The sequence below is a fragment of the Miscanthus floridulus genome, chromosome 5 (genome assembly GCF_019320115.1).
Source record: "Miscanthus floridulus cultivar M001 chromosome 5, ASM1932011v1, whole genome shotgun sequence".
Lineage (NCBI taxonomy): Eukaryota > Viridiplantae > Streptophyta > Magnoliopsida > Poales > Poaceae > Miscanthus > Miscanthus floridulus.
This window is the reverse complement of record NC_089584.1, coordinates 78,590,557-78,607,606: the sequence shown is the minus strand read 5'-3', so window position 1 is coordinate 78,607,606 and position 17,050 is coordinate 78,590,557. Positions and strand designations below refer to the sequence as shown.

At 43.1% G+C, this 17,050-nt stretch overlaps 1 protein-coding gene across 2 annotated transcripts; it reads left to right on the top strand.

The window, feature by feature from the left end:
• The first annotated feature begins 11,641 nt into the window (after positions 1 to 11,641).
• Positions 11,642 to 16,141, top strand: LOC136452407 (vacuolar protein sorting-associated protein 32 homolog 2-like). Of its 2 annotated transcripts, none has more exons than XM_066453027.1 (8): positions 11,642 to 11,898; positions 12,198 to 12,324; positions 12,891 to 12,990; positions 13,705 to 13,790; positions 13,869 to 13,960; positions 14,047 to 14,161; positions 14,254 to 14,449; positions 15,760 to 16,141. In XM_066453027.1, exons 2-7 carry the CDS (start codon positions 12,241 to 12,243, stop codon positions 14,443 to 14,445), a joined length of 669 nt encoding a protein of 222 aa, XP_066309124.1. In that variant the 5' UTR covers positions 11,642 to 11,898; positions 12,198 to 12,240; the 3' UTR covers positions 14,446 to 14,449; positions 15,760 to 16,141. The 2 variants fall into 2 exon arrangements, with proteins under 2 accessions (XP_066309124.1, XP_066309122.1); XM_066453025.1 differs by having other exon boundaries at positions 12,191 to 12,324.
• The last annotated feature ends 909 nt before the right edge of the window (positions 16,142 to 17,050 follow it).

The window sequence follows — 17,050 nt, the reverse complement described above, 5'->3', positions numbered from 1 at the left end:
AACAGGCTGACAGTAGCCCGTAGGCGGCCCGTTAGGACATGGGCGAAGGGGGCCTGCACTTTACAGTACGTGTACGTTGCTCCAGGTGCCCATTCTCACTTGGCCGTTGTTTTGTTCCCATGCCGATCCGGCGAGACCCAAAGAAATGTCAAAGCTAAGCCCATCGTCATCGATGTGGGTGTGGTCCGTGTGTGCACCGTACGGAGGGCGGTCGCCATTGCTGTGGTAGAGTAGCAAACAGAGTATGGGTACATGTTGGGGGTGGTACGACGCTACGCATTAGTTGGCTCTACTGTTGCTGCTTGCGTTGTATTGCTAGGGGTCCGGCCGGAAATGATTAAACCGTGTGGACCACGCGCGCACCAGCAAGAGTTGATTCCATGCTCCGTATTACGGGGCACGGTTGGACAAACAGTGCGTTTCAAGTTTCGCACTACTAGCTAGGCTCGCTCAAGTATTCATACTCCAATACAACTATCTCCCAGCTGCACATGTTAAATGCACACACAAAAATCCACGCTCGATCGGTGTCGGGACCGAGCCACTGACAAATCTCGGCTTATTTATTAATTGTAGTGGTTTTACATTGAGCTGTATGCACTAGCTAGCTAGTTCAATCCAAAAAGTTCGAATTAACTGAATAGGTTTGAGGCTAACTAGCTAGATATATGCAATTCAATATGGTTAAGGTCATAAGCTTTGAATTCGAGTCTTGGTCAGCATAAGTAATTTAATAAAAAAAATATTTTTTCGTTATATTCCACATTTAAGGCCTGAGGATAATTCAAAATGAGGAGGAGGAGATCTCATGTTATTGTGATAAATAAGCAGGGACGAGTGTAGTGTAAGTACATAGAATGATATAGACTTAGTGGCGCTTGATGTTACTGCCTCTGTCTAAAACAAAGTTTGACCATTTCTGGATCCGTCACGGTATAAAACCAAAGACTCATATAAGCCATTACGTGCTTTGAATGCTATTTTGTGTGTATCTTGCTCTAAAATGCATTTCTGGTGGTAGCGTAACCGAAAATCTAGCTTGGAAAACCACCTAGCACCAGTGAGCTCATCAATCAACTCATCCACAATGGGTAAAGGACGCTTGTTCTTCACAGTAATAGCATTCAGATGCCTGTAGTCCGCATAGAAATGCCAAGTTCCATCTTTCTTCTTTACTAAGAGCACTGGAGATGCATAAGGGCTTGTGCTTAGCCTAATGATTCCGTGCTGCAACATTTTTTTCAATTGTTTTTCAATCTCAGTTTCCTGGGTAGGGGCATACCTATAGGGCCTTACATTCACTGGTTGTGCCCCAGGCATCAAGGTAATCTGATGATCACAAGCTCTCTTGGGAGGCAACTCAGTGGGCTCTTGGAACCCTTCTTGATACTTAGAGATTACTTCTTAAATTTCATCAGGCATATCAGACTCTATGACTGAGAAAACTGACAGGTCAGTTGACATGTTATTAATAGCAGCAACAGGTTTAGGCATGAACTGCACACAATGAGTCACAGCCTGTCTCCTCAACAACTCTTTTAGTCTACCAGCGCTGATTGTTGAGCACCTAGTCACTTCTGGCTTAATTCCTCTCAAAGTCACCCTAGCCCCCTTATGCATGAATCCCATTATTTTCTTGGTCCAGTGCACCCACATTAGACTGCATCCTTCTAACCAGTATTCTCCCAATATCATGTCATAGCATTGTAGAGGAAGAACTCCCACATGAGAGTGAAATGTATGCCCTTGAGTAGACCATGTCAAGCTTAGAATGTTTTGAGAACATGTCATTGGTGATCCATCAGCTGTGATATATTGAGCATCTTGACAAGGCTTAAGCTAATCCTTTAGTTTATTGGCCACAGCAGTGCTTATAAATGAGCCAACACTACCAGAAGCCACTAGGATCAAAACTTCTAGATTACCAATATTACCACTCAATCTCATGATCTTTCTCTTCTGCTGAACTTGAGCTAGACTGTCACCAATTGCCATTACTCCTTCAGATTCCTCAGACTCCTCACTGTAGCAGTGTCAGGCTCTCCTCCATCATCCAAAGCGTCTAACAGTTTCTCACCCACATGGATAGATACCTGAGTGGGACACTTATGCCCTAGGCCCCACTTCTCACCACATCTGTAACACAGTCCATGTTGTTTGTGATAAGCTTTCAGAGACCCCAATTTATCTTCAACTAGCTTGATCTTGGATTTTTCAGAATTAGCAGTTTTTGGCCTGTCCACTAGACTGAATGCCTTATAAGCAGATTTGGACTGATCATGATGAATGATCTTGTTCTTGGAATTTTCTAATTCTTCTTCTTGCAACAATGCTAAGGCGCTGGCAGTATCCACATCTTTAGGCCAATGCAAAGCAATAGCTGCCTTGATCTCCTCCTTGAGTCCACCTAGAAATCGTGTGACCAAATAAGTGTCATCAAAAGCTGGGTTGTATAGAATGATGCCATGGGCAAGCTCCTCAAAGTGTTGTTGATACTCGATCACTGAACTCGTCTGCTTCAGAGCCTCCAAATGATGCAACATCAGAGCATACTGGTCTTTGTCATACTTGGCGAAAACCAACTCACACAGCTTTGCCCAATCAGTAATCCTTCCTCGACGTTCCATAGTCTGAAGCCAGGTAGATGCAGGAGCTATGAAATTCAGCGCCGCAAACCGGGTCTTCAACGTAGGATGAACCGCGTACACCTCAAAAATACATTTCACATTGGTCACGCCATAGTTGTGGATTCTCACCAGCAAACTTAGGGAAATCAAGCTTTGGGAATGGAGCTCTTGGGTACGAAGATGCAGAATCATCATGCACATAGCAAGAAGTTTGAGGGGGGTCATTGAACGTACCCTGAGGGGGTAGCAAGTAGGGTCCCAACACCCCCTCACCAGGTGCCCAGTGCCCGTTGAGCGGTTGCTCCCCGCTTGACGCAGATGGATGCGGCGAGAGACTTGGAGCACGGTTCAGATCCAGCATGGTGTGCACTGCCTGAACCGGATGAGGAAGCACCGTAGACGCTTGCTGAAGAGGTAGAGGCTGCAGTGGTGGTGGTGGCGGTGGTGCAGACCGCGCCTCCAATCGCTCCAACCGTGCCGCGGCGAAACACATGTCGATGGAGGTGTTCGAAGCCTATTGGACAGCGCATCGAACGACTTGTCCGCATCGCTGCGCCATGTCTCCAATCCGCTTAGCTTGTCCATCATCTCCTAGAAACTTGCGAGCTGCTTGGAGAGCTTGTCCACCTTGGAGTCCACCCCATCAATGGAGGTCGCCATCTTCTGCTGAAACTGGGAAATCTTGGGCGCCAGTTCGTCAAGAACACCGTGAACAAAAATTTGTCCCTGATACAACTCGGCTCTGGATACCAATTGATACAAACTCAGGCAACTAGGTTGCGGGATAACCAAATGATCGAATTTGATACAAGAATGGATAGATTTCGGGGTAGAAAGCACGGAACTTGGGATAGGTAGCAAGAACAAAGTTCTAGGATTGGGAAGCAACAGAGTTAGTTGGGGAATTCGGTTACAATGGGTTCGATACCCCGTGCCTACACAGCAGACTGCTTCTTATACTTCCCAAACTAGGTCATCGGCCCAAGATGTCAAACGGCCCAAATGAATCCATCTTCCGCGGCCCAAGCTTCATTCCTTGTTCTTTCTTCTCTCCCCACTCCTGTTTCCCTTCCCGCACATAACAATCCTTGCAATAATGTAACGCCACATAGGCCCTGGCGAAGCGCCTGCTACAGCGGGGCTTAGGGCGTCCACCTAGTGCAGGAAGGGGTGGTTGTACCATGCGCTAGAGCATGTAAGATGCCTGTAGCGCAGCGTGCTGCTGTGAATACAGAGAAGAGGGGGAATGTGGCAATAGCTGCGAAGGAAGAGAGTGAAGTATACTATATACACGGAGAGAGAAGGGAAAAAGGCAAAGCGGTTTGACCCCAGGACAAAGAGGGACGACAGGGTTTTGACTCGTCTGACCCCAATCGACCCTAGGTTCACTCCATCGAGACTCATAGCGCTGCCACACTCCTTCTCTCCTCTCGCCGCCACTCTCCGGTGTCCCGCCTCGCTTCTCACCGCTACTCTGTGTCAGAGACAGGAAAGGAAACTTGGAAAAAGGAGAAATGCTAAATGACACTAGGTTGTTTTGGAGCAATCCAACACTCGATTTTATGGACATCTCGATTCAAGCTCTTGTCTCATGATTAACTTGGTTAGCATTTAGGGGTTGAGTGGCCTTTCTTCTCCAACTTTGATAGGCATAGAAGAAAAATCTAGGGAAGAAGACCGGACCAGTGGTGGAGGCGGGTGCGGGGGCGACGGGGGGCGAGCGGCGGTGGTGGTGCCGCCGGTTGGGCAGTGGAGGAAGGTGATTGGGCAGGAGATGGGCAGGTAGTCACGGTGATGTCCCGACGAAGCACTGGGGGTGGGGTGGTGGAGGCAGATCTTGGTGGCGGGGAGGCACCAAAGACGGGGTAGGTGGGCGGGGCGGGGTGTTTTGTAGAAATGCCATATTGCCATGGATGACGGGAGTAGAAAAAGACTGGAGGCAGAAGAAAACTGGAGGTACAAGAAAGGATAAAGGACGGTTCGATCTTCATCCTAGGATTGTAAAAAAAATGAATGTTGAACCGCTTAAAACACTCGATTGTGGGATAGACAAATAAACGAATCTGTCTATGCCTCATGTAAGGAAAATGGACCCTTGGCCCATTTACTTTAGATTTTGGTGTTTGATGACCAACACAACCAAATTGGACTAATGAATTTGCAAGTGTTTGTTTTGTAGTTCAATAGGGTGCAAGACGTAACTTGGACAAAGGCGACGTGATGATCCAATGATCTAACACCTCAAGCAAGACCTTAGGAGCACAAGAAAAGACCCAAGAGAACAAGCAAAGTCTAAGCATGAAGATTGGAACCAAGCCGTACGCAAGATTATGAAGAAATAAGCTCACTGTGGTGACCGAATGTAGGACCGGACGCTGTACAGGCGATCGGACGCTATGATCGGAAGCTGGGCGAGTGGCTCGGCAGACAGGCGACCGGACACTAGACCGGACGCTGGCGGCAACCGACCGAACGCAGGACATGAGCGTTCGATCAATTACAGTAAGGTTCCAGAGCGGCACATCTGCGACCGGACGTGTCCGGTGGCAGGCGATCGGACGCTGGCCAGCATCCGATCAGTACATTGCTAGCTCAACGGTCGGGACGACCGGACGCGTCCGGTCAGGACGATTCAGCGTCCGGTCAATAGCAGTTTCACGGGAGTTCGACCCCAACGGCTACTTTCTCAGTGGGGCTTATAAATACAACCCCCAACCGGCCATTTGAAGTGTGTGGAGCTAAGGAAACATACCAAGGGTGTTGATACACCATTTTAGTGATCTCCACATGCATAGTGCTTAGTGTTTTATTAGATTATTAGCATAAGTGCTTTTGCGAAGTGCTTAGGTTGATTAGACCACCGCTTATGCGCTTGCTCTAGGTTTATGCCTAGTGTTTAGTGAGGTTTGCATACCTCTTGCCACCCCGTGCTTGCGAGCACAAGTGTTGTACATCAGAGGGGCTTAAAGTCTTGTGAGATCACACTAACCACGTTTGTGGTGTGGCTGCCACCGTGTACCGGAGGGAACAAGGCCCGCAGCGTTTTGGCCGAAAGCTTGATAGTGAAGACGGCGGGGAGCATCCGGGAGAGGCTTGCCGAGAGGCACATCGGAGACCCACTTGCGCATGGGGAAGGCCCGAGGCTATCCACGGAGTCACCCGACGGGGCTCCAACGAGGACTAGGGGGAAGCTTGCGCGCTTCTCGATACCTTGGTAAAAATACTAGAGTCGTCGACGGGAGTTTGCATATCTCTACCTTGCTCTTTAGCTTCCGCATTTATATTAATCACTTTACTACGTTTGCGGTAGAGATAGCAACACACTAGCAAAACTATAGTTGCACATTTAAATAGTTTATCTATTGCATATGTTTTGCTAGGGTTAGAAAAAGAGGCCATAGTTTAGAGTTAGATTTTTAAGTTGCCTAATTTACCCCCCCCCCCCTCTTAGGCGTCACGGTCCCTTCAATTTGTATCAGAGCCGGTTGGCTCATATTTGGACCTTTGGCTTAACCGCCGTTGAGCCGACGCTATTGTAGAGTGGTTGGGATGGATACCGCTAGGCCTCTACAATTTGATGGCACTAACTTACTCTACTTTAAAGCTAGAATGGCTTGCCACCTTGAGACGGTTGATTTAGGTGTATGGAGAGTCACTCGTGATGGGATGAAACCCATTAAGAATCCCAAAAACCCCACAAAGAGTGACGAAAAAGAAATGCATTTTAATGCTAGAGCTAAGAATTGCTTGTTTGAATCATTTAGCATGGATGTGTTTAATCAAGTGTTCACCTTAAATACGGCACATAAAATTTGGTTAAAACTCCAAGAGCTACATGACGGCACAAGTAATATCCGTGAGCAAAAACATTGTCTAGCTAAGCAAAATTATGATTCCTTTGCTATGAATGATGATGAGTTTGTTCGTGATATGTATTCTCGATTGAATCTAATTATCAATGAGCTCCATTCAATAGGATTATTAAATCTAGATGATGCGGACATCATGAGGAAGATCATCTCCGTTCTACCACAAAAGAAATATGCAAGCATCATTACCATTCTTCACAACATGGAAAACTTGAGCACCATGACCCCAGGCATTGTCATTGGCAAGCTAGTGGCATTTAAAATGTCACGTAAGATGGGTCAAGGAGAAGCATCTTCATCAAGCAAAGGCAAAGCTCTCGCTTGTAGCGAGAAGAAAAAGATGAAGGGCAAGAAAGTTGAGTCAAGCTCAAGCTCAAGCTCCTCAAGTGAAGAAGAAGAAGATGAGGATGATGATGATGATGATGAACAAGAATCAAGTGATGATGATCAATCTTCCTTCTCCACCTTCGACCTTGATAAAGAATCAATCAAACTTATCAAAAAGGTAGAGAAGATGATCGTAAGGCTCAATGTCAAGGGTGTGCCCATCCAAATTCAAGATCCCGTTTTCACTAATCAAAGAAACGAGCAAAGAAAAAGAGGATGCTATGGATGCGGCGAGTTGGGGCACTTTGTGGAAGTTTGTCCAAATAAGCCCACACCCAAGGCAAAGAAGAAGGCGTGCAAGAACAAATCCCTCACATCAATAAGGTCATGGGATGATTCTTCAAGTGAAAAAGATCATCACAAGAGGCGAGGGCGCAAGTACTTATCATCAAGCTCTCCTCGTGTGTGCCTTATGGCACGAGGTAATGAAAGCTCATCCTCTAGTGAGAGCGATAGTGATGATGATTTGCCTTCTTATAATACAATTGTGCAACAAAATCGTAAATATGCTAAAGTTTGCACTAGTCAACAAAAGAAGCTAAAAAATTTAAAAGAAAAGCTAGGTAGTTCACAAGAAGCATACAAGAATTTGCTTGAACAATATGAAAACTTTGCAAATCTCAATGTTGAACTATCTACTAAAATTGAGCAACTTGAGGCTAGTGCAACAACAAATGAATGCACAATCAATGATAAGCAACTTGAAAAGAAAAATTAAAAATTAAAAGAAAAGTTAGCTAGCTTACAAAATGATTATCAAAGTTTGCTTGCTAAATTGGAAATCATGTGCAAATATTGTGATGAGCTAACTAATAAAGTTGCTAATCTTGAAGCCGTCAAAAATACCCCCACCAAGGCATCTAAAAAGAAAAGTTCTATCATTAAAAAGGATGTCTCTACTTCTTGCAATGATTTATGTTTAGACTCACCTTTGTGCAACCAAGTTTGTGTTGGGAAAGTTGTTGTAGATACATGCACACAAGAGGTTGCAAAGGAAAATGAGCAACTCAAGCAAGAAGTAGCTCGCCTCACCAAAGACTTGACTCAAGTGAAAGGCAAGGCAAAGCAAACCCAACTTCATCAAGATAACACCGTCAAGGGAGTGAAGAAGCTTAATGAAGGACAAATCGTGGTTTGTTATGTATGCCACAAGGCAGGTCACAAGTCCTATGAGTGCAAGGTGAAGAATGGGAGAGGAGCAAAGAAGAAGGAGAAAAAGCAAACAAGCAAGCTCTCCAACACCTACACCAACAAGGTGGACAAGAAGACCTCCACACCTTATCTTTTAAAGAAAAAAAATGGCAAGGTGGTGGCCATCAAGGTGAACAAGCAAGCCAACAATGGGGTCAAACGCTTTTGGGTGCCAAAGGAAATTATTTCAAACATGAAGAGCACCAAGAAGGTTTGGATCCTGAAAGGGAAGTGAGAAGTTCGTCGGACATCGGGGAATTTGGAGACTTAGGCAAAGTATGGGTGCATTTCATGGGGTGCATCATGATGGACAAAGTCATTGCCAAGTAGGTTAGTGAAAACTATGGACCCAAATTCCCCTACCCATGTTAGGTAACTAGATGTCATTACTTTCAATTAGTATTCATTGCAATTGGTTTTGTTTTTCAATTGATATACTCTTAAAGCATCTAGTTATCTTTCATGCCTATGTTTGCATTTACATGCTTAATCTTTTGTCATGCATTCAATAGGTATATCATATGGTAGGCTTGCTCGTTTTCTTAATCAACCCTTGGAGCAAACCTACATGGTTTAAAATTATTTAGGAGCACGGCACATAGCTTGTTTTATAATTTTTTATCTAATATGTGCCAAAGTCCAAATTGTAGATAATCTCTCCCAAATACCATCTTTCAAGTGGTATTTTGATACTTTAAATCAATGTGCACAAATTTTATAAGTATTCAACACTTGTGTGCACAAATTTAGGGGGAGCTTATTCTATAACTTGGATGCTTTGAGACTAACACTTTTTCAAATGGTATCAATTTTTCAAACCTATCACATGTGTAATAGTCTCATTGTAAGGAAATTGGAGTCCCCGGAGTTAAGCATCATTCTTCAATTGGCATAATCATGTTGATTTCATTTCATATTTATATGCTTTCTCCATGCATTATATAGATTAAACTCTCTTGTACAATAAATTGCTAACTATGCATATGCTTTGCTTTCTACCATATGTATGCATATATTTAGGGGGAGCTTAGTCTATATAATGTGAGAGTCAAATTTTGTGATCCATTTCACTCTTATACAAAGGATCATGAAATTTGACCCTCCCTTGTACTACTAATGTCTTTCTTTTTGGTGTTTGATGTCAAAGGGGAAGAATTTGAAGGACCAAAGGCAAGCATCAAGTTGATGTCTACAAGTGGTAATAGTCCGAGAAAGGGAGAAAAGTGAATTATGGATTAGTCTAAGTAATGGAAGAATTTTTTTAGAAAGCTAGGCTTTAATCCATAATATCATATGGGGACATTTGCAAGGGCAAGACAAGCTTTTAAGTAAAAGTTTTAATTGGTATCTTACAATTGACTTCAATTGGTATCCCTAAATATCTTATATGATTTCAATTGGTATCTTTAAGTATTAAATAAACTTGCCCTTTTTGCATTGCATCCTAGCAAGTAGGTAGTTTTTAACTTCTAAATTCTTATTTTTTGCTTGCCTTGGTCGTGTTGGCATCAATCACCGAAGAGGGAGAGATTGTAAGGAAAATGGATCCTTGGTCCATTTACTTTAGATTTTGATGTTTGATGACCAACACAACTAAATTGGACTAATGAATTTATAAGTGTTTGTTTTGTAGTTCAATAGGGTGCAAGACGTAACTTGGACAAAGGCGACGTGATGATCCAATGATCTAACACCTCAAGCAAGACCTTAGGCGCACAAGAAAAGACCCAAGAGAACAAGCAAAGTCTAAGCATGAAGATTGGAACCAAGTCGTACGCAAGATCATGAAGAAATGAGCTCACTGTGGTGACCGAATGCAGGACCGGACGCTGGACAGGCGACCGGACGCTGCGACCGGACGCTGGGTGAGTGGCTCGATAGATAGGCGACTGGACACTGGATCAGACGCTGGCGGCAACCAACAGGACGTAGGATATGAGCGTCCGATCAATTACAGTAAGGTTCTAGAGCGGCACATCTACGACCGGACACGTCTGGTGGCAGGCGACCGGACGCTGGCCAGCGTCCGATCAGTACATTGCCGGCTCAATTGTCGGGACGACCGGACACGTCCGGTCGGGACGATTCAGCGTCCGGTCAGTAGCAGTTTCGCAGGAGTTCGACCCCAACGGCTACTTTCTCAGTGGGGCTTATAAATACAACCCCAACCGGCCATTTGAAGTGTGTGGAGCTAAGGAAACATACCAAGAGTATTGATACACCATTTTAGTGATCTCCACACGTATAGTACTTAGTGTTTTATTAGGTGATTAGCATAAGTGCTTTGCGAAGTGCTTAGGTTGATTAGACCACCACTTATGCGCTTGTTCTAGGTTTATGCCTAGTGTTTAGTGAGGTTTGCATACCTCTTGCCACCTCGTGCTTGTGAGCACAAGTGTTGTACATCGGAGGGGCTTGAAGTCTTGCGAGATCACACCAACCGCGTTTATGGTGTGGCCGGCACCGTGTACCGGAGGGAACAAGGCCCGCGCCGTTTTGGCCGAAAGCTTGATAGTGAAGACGGCGGGGAGCATCTGGGAGAGGCTTGCTGAGAGGCACATCAGAGACCCACTTGCGCGTGAGGAAGGCCCGAGGCTATCCATGGAGTCACCCGACCAGGAGCTTAGCCCTTGCGAGAGATTCCTTGCGAGGGGCTCCAACGAGGACTAGGGGGAAGCTTGCGCGTTTCTCGATACCTCGGTAAAAATACCGGAGTCGTCGACGAGAGTTTGCATATCTCTACCTTGCTCTTTAGCTTTCGCATTTATATTGATCACTTTACTACGTTTGCGGTAGAGATAGCAACACACTAACAAAACTATAGTTGCACATCTAGATAGTTTATCTATTGCATAGGTTTTGCTAGGGTTAGAAAAAGAGGACATAGTTTAGAGTTAGATTTTTAAGTTGCCTAATTCACCCCGCTTCTTAGGCGTCATGGTCCCTTCACCTCACTCGAGTGTTATGAGATGCCCGAACACTCGATTTATTTCCTTCTCCCGTCGTGTCGCCGCCGCCCACTGCCCCATTGTGGCATGATAGGGTATCGCCGGAGCTCCGCTGTTGCGGCTATGGCCGTGAAGCTCCTACGAGACCCTACCACGCCCACAACAACCTCCTTCCTCTCGTCCCTCCTCTCGCCGTCGCCATGGCCATGGGCGTCCCCGTTCCGACCTGGTCCGACCGCCTCCTACGCCACCAAAACCCTAACCGCCGTCTTTCCGCCATCCCCACTACCTAACCAGCCTGTCTCCCAAAAGATTTCTTCTAATGCCGCTGGATTTGGAGAAGTAGGGGGGAGAGAAAGAGAATAGATGTGTTGGATTGCTCCACAATACTAGGAGTGCCGTGCAAATAATTGACAATAAAGGTCATGTTCGCTTCTCTTATAATCAGTCTTTTTCAACTTGATTTTTAGCTGGAACAATATTTTTCTCTCCCCCGAATCGGTCGGAATGGTATTTGGGCTTCTTCTTTTTAGCGAAGCAAACGGGAAAAAAAAAACCAACTGCAACCGTGTTAGCGAAGCAAACGGGAAAAAAAAACCAACTGCAACCGTGTTTCCGTTTGCTTCGTCTGGTCACCTTCCGCGGTGCGTGCGTACGCGGTCGTCTCCATCCGACCCAACTCCAACTCGTCTCCCTCTCCCCCGATCATCGAAAACCAGCCCAGAATAACAAATCTCCCCCATCGATCCCAACTCCCCCACCCGATCCCCTCGCTCGGCTGTTGCCTCCTACCCAAAGCCGCGCCTTCCAACGAGATTCCTCCCCTCCTCTCTCGAATAACGCTCGCCGCCGCCGCCGCCGGCGACGACGAATCCGGTAAGCCTCCTCGCTCCTGCTAGATACACCGATCACCGCTCCCAGATCGGTGCGGCCCCGCGATTAGGGAGAGGGTCGAATGCGATCCACCGTTCCTCTGCCTTAGTTCATCGCGGTCGATTAGTCGGCGGTCTCTGCTCGGATCGGGCACCCGCTGCTTCGATGTAGTATTAGATGGGGGCTCCACCGGGGACAAGCCCTCCTGTTCCACTTCAGTTATTTTTGGGGGTGGTGCTTGCAATTGCTACTTGATGAGTTTCTCGAATTAGCTTGTGAAATGACGTTGTTCCAGCCCACAGTTTTGCCTCGCAGGCGTTTGGAGTTTCTGTTGCCAGAGTAGCCATGTCCATGTTCAATAGGATCTTCGGGAAGCCCAAGGAGCAGGCCAACTCCAATGCCTTGGCCACTCTCGACAAGTTAAATGAGGTGACCTTTCTGTCTTCTTTATTTATTTCCTGGCGTATGATTACCTTGTCTCACTTCCATTAAGGTGTTTTTTTGGGCACGTTTGATGTTCTCTTATTTTGGTTGCGTAAATATAATTGGGACTTCAGAGTTTCCTTCATTTGAATTGAACTGTTACAAGGTTTAACCAAAATATGACAACACTTGTTGCCTGATCACGCATGCATGACAAAAATCCGCACCCTTCTACTTTAGAGTCTTTTTTTAGCAAGTTCTACTTTAGTGTCTTGGAACTCACATTTTGTTAACTTCATCTCAACTTATGGGATGCTTAAGTTCTTCCCATGGCATTTGCAAGGCTCCATCTACTTATGATCAATACCTTTGTAGGCTGATCATTCTTTGATTTGCTTTATTTGCTCCTGAAGTTCTAACATTTTACTAATTACGAAGGGATCAGTTAACTCTTTATATATGTTTAACCACCTAATGAACTATGCTCTTGTTATAGCTGACAATTTGGCACATGTAATGCTTATACCATAGTAAATTAGAAAGTTCTAAAAGCTTGCTTTGTTTATATTCAGACTCTTGATATGCTGGAGAAGAAAGAAAAGGTGCTGGAGAAAAAAGCAGCCGCTGAGCTTGAGAGAGCCAAGGAGTTCTCAAAAGCAAAGAATAAAAGAGGTATGATAAACCACAATAGTGCAATTTGAGATATATACTTGTGCTCTGGCGGTATGATTGGAGACTACATGCTTTTGTTAAGTAATCTGAATCTCCTCGGCGCACATGCTGTACTCCAAGCTTATCCATCATATTTGTGTATCTGTGCATATAAATTTCTTTGGTGCATTGGATCAAGAAATATGCACGTATTATTTTGACACAGTTACTGTGCTTATCATTATTACTTTATTAGTGTTGTGTCACCATATTGACAAAGTATTTTACCGAAACGAATTTAGCTTGTCCATCGTATTTGTGTATATAAATTTCGTTGGTGCATGGTGCATTGGATCAACAAATATGTGGGTATTTCTTTTGACACAGTTATTGTGCTTATCGTTGTTACTTGGTAGTATTGTTTCACCATGTTGACATAGTATTTTATCAAAACAAGTTTAGGTTTGTATGCACCTGCAATGTAATAGATCCACATAGAATGCAAATTCCATGGAACATTATTTGCAGAGCAATTTTCAACATCTTTGACTTGAAGACCTCATGATCATAACGTTATTAGCTAATACAGCTTATGTTTTCTTTATTTTTCCTCTTTCTTGGCTTCCATGTAAACTAATGTTGACCATCTTTAAATGCTACCAACCTCCTTTCCTATGCAATGGGAACTGGATTTATAGAAACTTGTGCTAATACAAATAAACTTCCTCTTAACAGCGGCTATCCAATCCTTGAAGAGGAAAAAACTTTATGAGCAACAAATTGAGCAGCTCGGAAATTTTCAGTTGAGAATCCATGATCAGGTATATTTGCACTCAAACATTGAGGTTTTTGTTTACTGTACGCTGTGTGTTAACTATATAAACCCATTTTGTATGCAGATGATCATGTTAGAAGCAGCTAAAGCTACAACAGAGACTGTTGATGCGTTGAGAACTGGAGCTGCAGCTATGAAAGCAATGCAAAAAGCAACGTTAGTATTAATATTGAGTCCTATTTTAGGATTTATGCACCTAGTCGTTCAAGGTCTCAAAATGATTATTTACCATGTCCCTGCAGAAACATTGATGATGTCGACAAGACCATGGATGAAATTAACGAACAGACTGAAAATATGAAACAAATTCAAGATGCTTTGTCAGCTCCTCTTGGAGCTTATGCTGATTTCGACGAGGTAATTCACTGTGGGCATTTAAGATTTGCAACCTTGCAGTGCATAGTTTTCTCTGACACACTTAGCACCCATTGCACTGAAAAAACTTACAGGATGAACTGGAAGCGGAACTTGAAGAACTGGAGGGAGCAGAGTTGGAATCTCAGCTCCTGGAGCCTGTTGCAGCTCCTCCAGTGCATCCAGTGCATGTCCCAGCCAACAAGCAACCAGCTCGCCCTGCTCCACAGAAAGCTACAGCTGAAGATGATGAGCTTGCTGCACTGCAAGCTGAAATGGCGTTGTGATCAGGTTAATGTTTGATCCATTTGTACATCTTAATGTGTATTTGATGTTCCTTTCATGGGACTAATTCACTGGTATCTGTTAGCTAAATCTGATAATGCTGTGTCCAATCGGTTGTACGGTTGTCAGCAGTACATATATTTGTTAATGATCCAATGTAGAAGTGTGCATATATTATACTACCTCCATTCCAAATTATTGGACGTTTTGTTTTTTCTAGATACATAGCTTTTGCTATGCACTTAGATATACACTATGTCTAAATACATAGCAAAAGCAATGTATGTATCTAGAAAAGCCAAAACTTCTTATAATTTGGACTAGAGAGGGTAGCTTTTGAATTATTCTACACTAGCTTTTAAATTATTCTACACTGTTTTATTCCTTCATTTTTTTATTTTCAACTGTTTAGGCTCAGTTTTAACTCCTAAGATATCCTAATGCGTTAGGACGATAGAAATTTTCTGTCACTGGAACACTGCATGATGAAATAATGTACTCCCTCTGTTTGAAATTACAAGCTTATTTCATTTACAAGCCTTTGACTAGTGATTACTCCATTAAAAAATATTTTTTGACACAGTTGATGTCATTAGATTCATGTATTAAAAAATACTTATGATTATAATTTTTTATCTCATAAATAAAATATTAATATATTAATTTCTCTTCAAATTCTTGTCCTAACAAAACAAAGTGTACCATGCATAAAAATAGAGAAGGTAGTAATTTACATCTGCAGTAGATACTTGCCTGAGAAAGAAGTTCAGCAGATCAAATGTGCTAATTTGAGCGCTGCTTACAGCTATTCAAGCATCCCCATTCTTTTTAGATGGTTTGCTGGAAGCATGCAATCATCATGACAGTTTTCTGTCTAGATAGACTTTTCAGATTTTGAAAGGGGCATATGCTTCAAGGTGAAGGTGTATCCAATTATTCATCCAGTTGATGTCCAATATTAGCACCTGAGAATTGAAATGCCAATTTTGTCTGACCTATTGTTTGTCTTAATTGGCTGAACTGTGGCTGAACCTATTGCAGCCACATTATAGTTTACCTTCATTTTCTTTTGGCTACTTGCTACAATCAAAGAGAACTGTAATTTTTTAAATCAAATATTTGCAGAATTTGCTTGGAATTTACACTTAATTAGTTCAAGTTTATGGTGTTTGGACTATATATGTTTCTGGAATAATCTCCAAGGATATGGTTTCTATGGAAATACTATTATTTGAGTCCTGCATTTTTTTGGTTTGCGTGTTTAAAAGTTATTGCTGCTCTTGGTCATTGTTATTAACCTCTACTGAAACTTGCAGGTTTCCAATGAAGAGGTGAAATGTGTATATGAATGGCGTTATGCTACAAAGATGAAAGCTGAGTCAGGCTTTATTATATTTGCCATGTGTGTATAATCTTGGTGGATATTTGGCAACCGAAGCAGGAAAAAAGGCTGCTCCAGCTAGTGTTTGTTTCGGTGATTTTGGGCTCTGTTTTCCACAGACAATTTAGTTAATGTCGCCCGGTTAGCTCTATGCTAGCTATTCAGGTCACCAACGTGCATTGTTTGTCACCGTATTGTTCATTTAACCATATTGTCTGGAGCCATGTAAGAGTGTTGGAACGTATAAAGCCTCAGGGTTCACATTTGATGTGCCGGTTCGCAGCAATTTCAACATATGTTTCCTTGTTGCACCCGAATTACCAGTACTGTTTTTGCTACTGAGTAGTAGTGTGTTTCGCTGGAAAATGACGGTCGAACATGTAGGCAGTAACGCCATTTGAAATTTAAATGTACTACTAGTTGGTAGTATGAGTGATTTCACTGACCATTTTGGGAGCATCTGAAAACACTGATTTATTAAAGATCTCACAACTAAAGTAAAAGTTGGTTCAAAATTTTGTGAAACAGTACTTCCTCCGTCCCATCTCTATCTCGTACTTCAAGAGTCAAATAATCTCAACTTTAACTAAATATATTAAAAATACAAATATTTGTAATATTTAGATAAACATTATTAGATAAGTTACATCATATATTTGCATAGTAAAATATACTTGGAGATACAAATTTTGATACTAATTTTTGCAAACCTATGCTCTATTCGCTCTGCTGATAAGCCATGGCTGAAAGTACTGTTGGCTGATTTGTTGTGAGAGAAAAATATTGTTCGTTGACTAAAAAAGTACGGCTTATAAGCCAAGCGAACAGGGCGCTAGTTAAAGTTGAGATTGATTTGACTCCTCAAAATATGAGATGAAGACTTATTTTAAGACAGAAAGAGTAAGTGTTCCACATCCATATAAAGTGAACAATGTTCGTGCGCTATTGTACTCATGTTTTTCTCTCTTTCTTTGTCTTCTGTTTTGTAGATTGTTTTATTTTTGCGAGCATTGTTATCAAGTCGTCCTATTAATCACAATTAGTTGATCTCTTGCTCGACTATCCTTTTAATAAATATTTTAAAATAACTCTCCTAGCTTTTTTTAAAAAAACTAACTAACCTTGTTGCCCTCACCAATATGGCTAGCGTGGTAAAAGCAACTGCTGTGCCACCATTCAAAAAAAAAAAAAACTGATGTGCCACCGAACTACATGTGGCATGTCAG

Bases quoted from the DNA above. Each gene is read 5' to 3' on its own strand.
- LOC136452407 (XM_066453027.1), top strand. From the start codon at position 12,241: ATGTCCATGTTCAATAGGATCTTCGGGAAGCCCAAGGAGCAGGCCAAC. The intron at 12,325-12,890 runs GTGACCTTTCTG...GTTTATATTCAG, and splicing joins CTCTCGACAAGTTAAATGAG to ACTCTTGATATGCTGGAGAA. The intron at 14,162-14,253 runs GTAATTCACTGT...AAAAACTTACAG, and splicing joins CTTATGCTGATTTCGACGAG to GATGAACTGGAAGCGGAACT.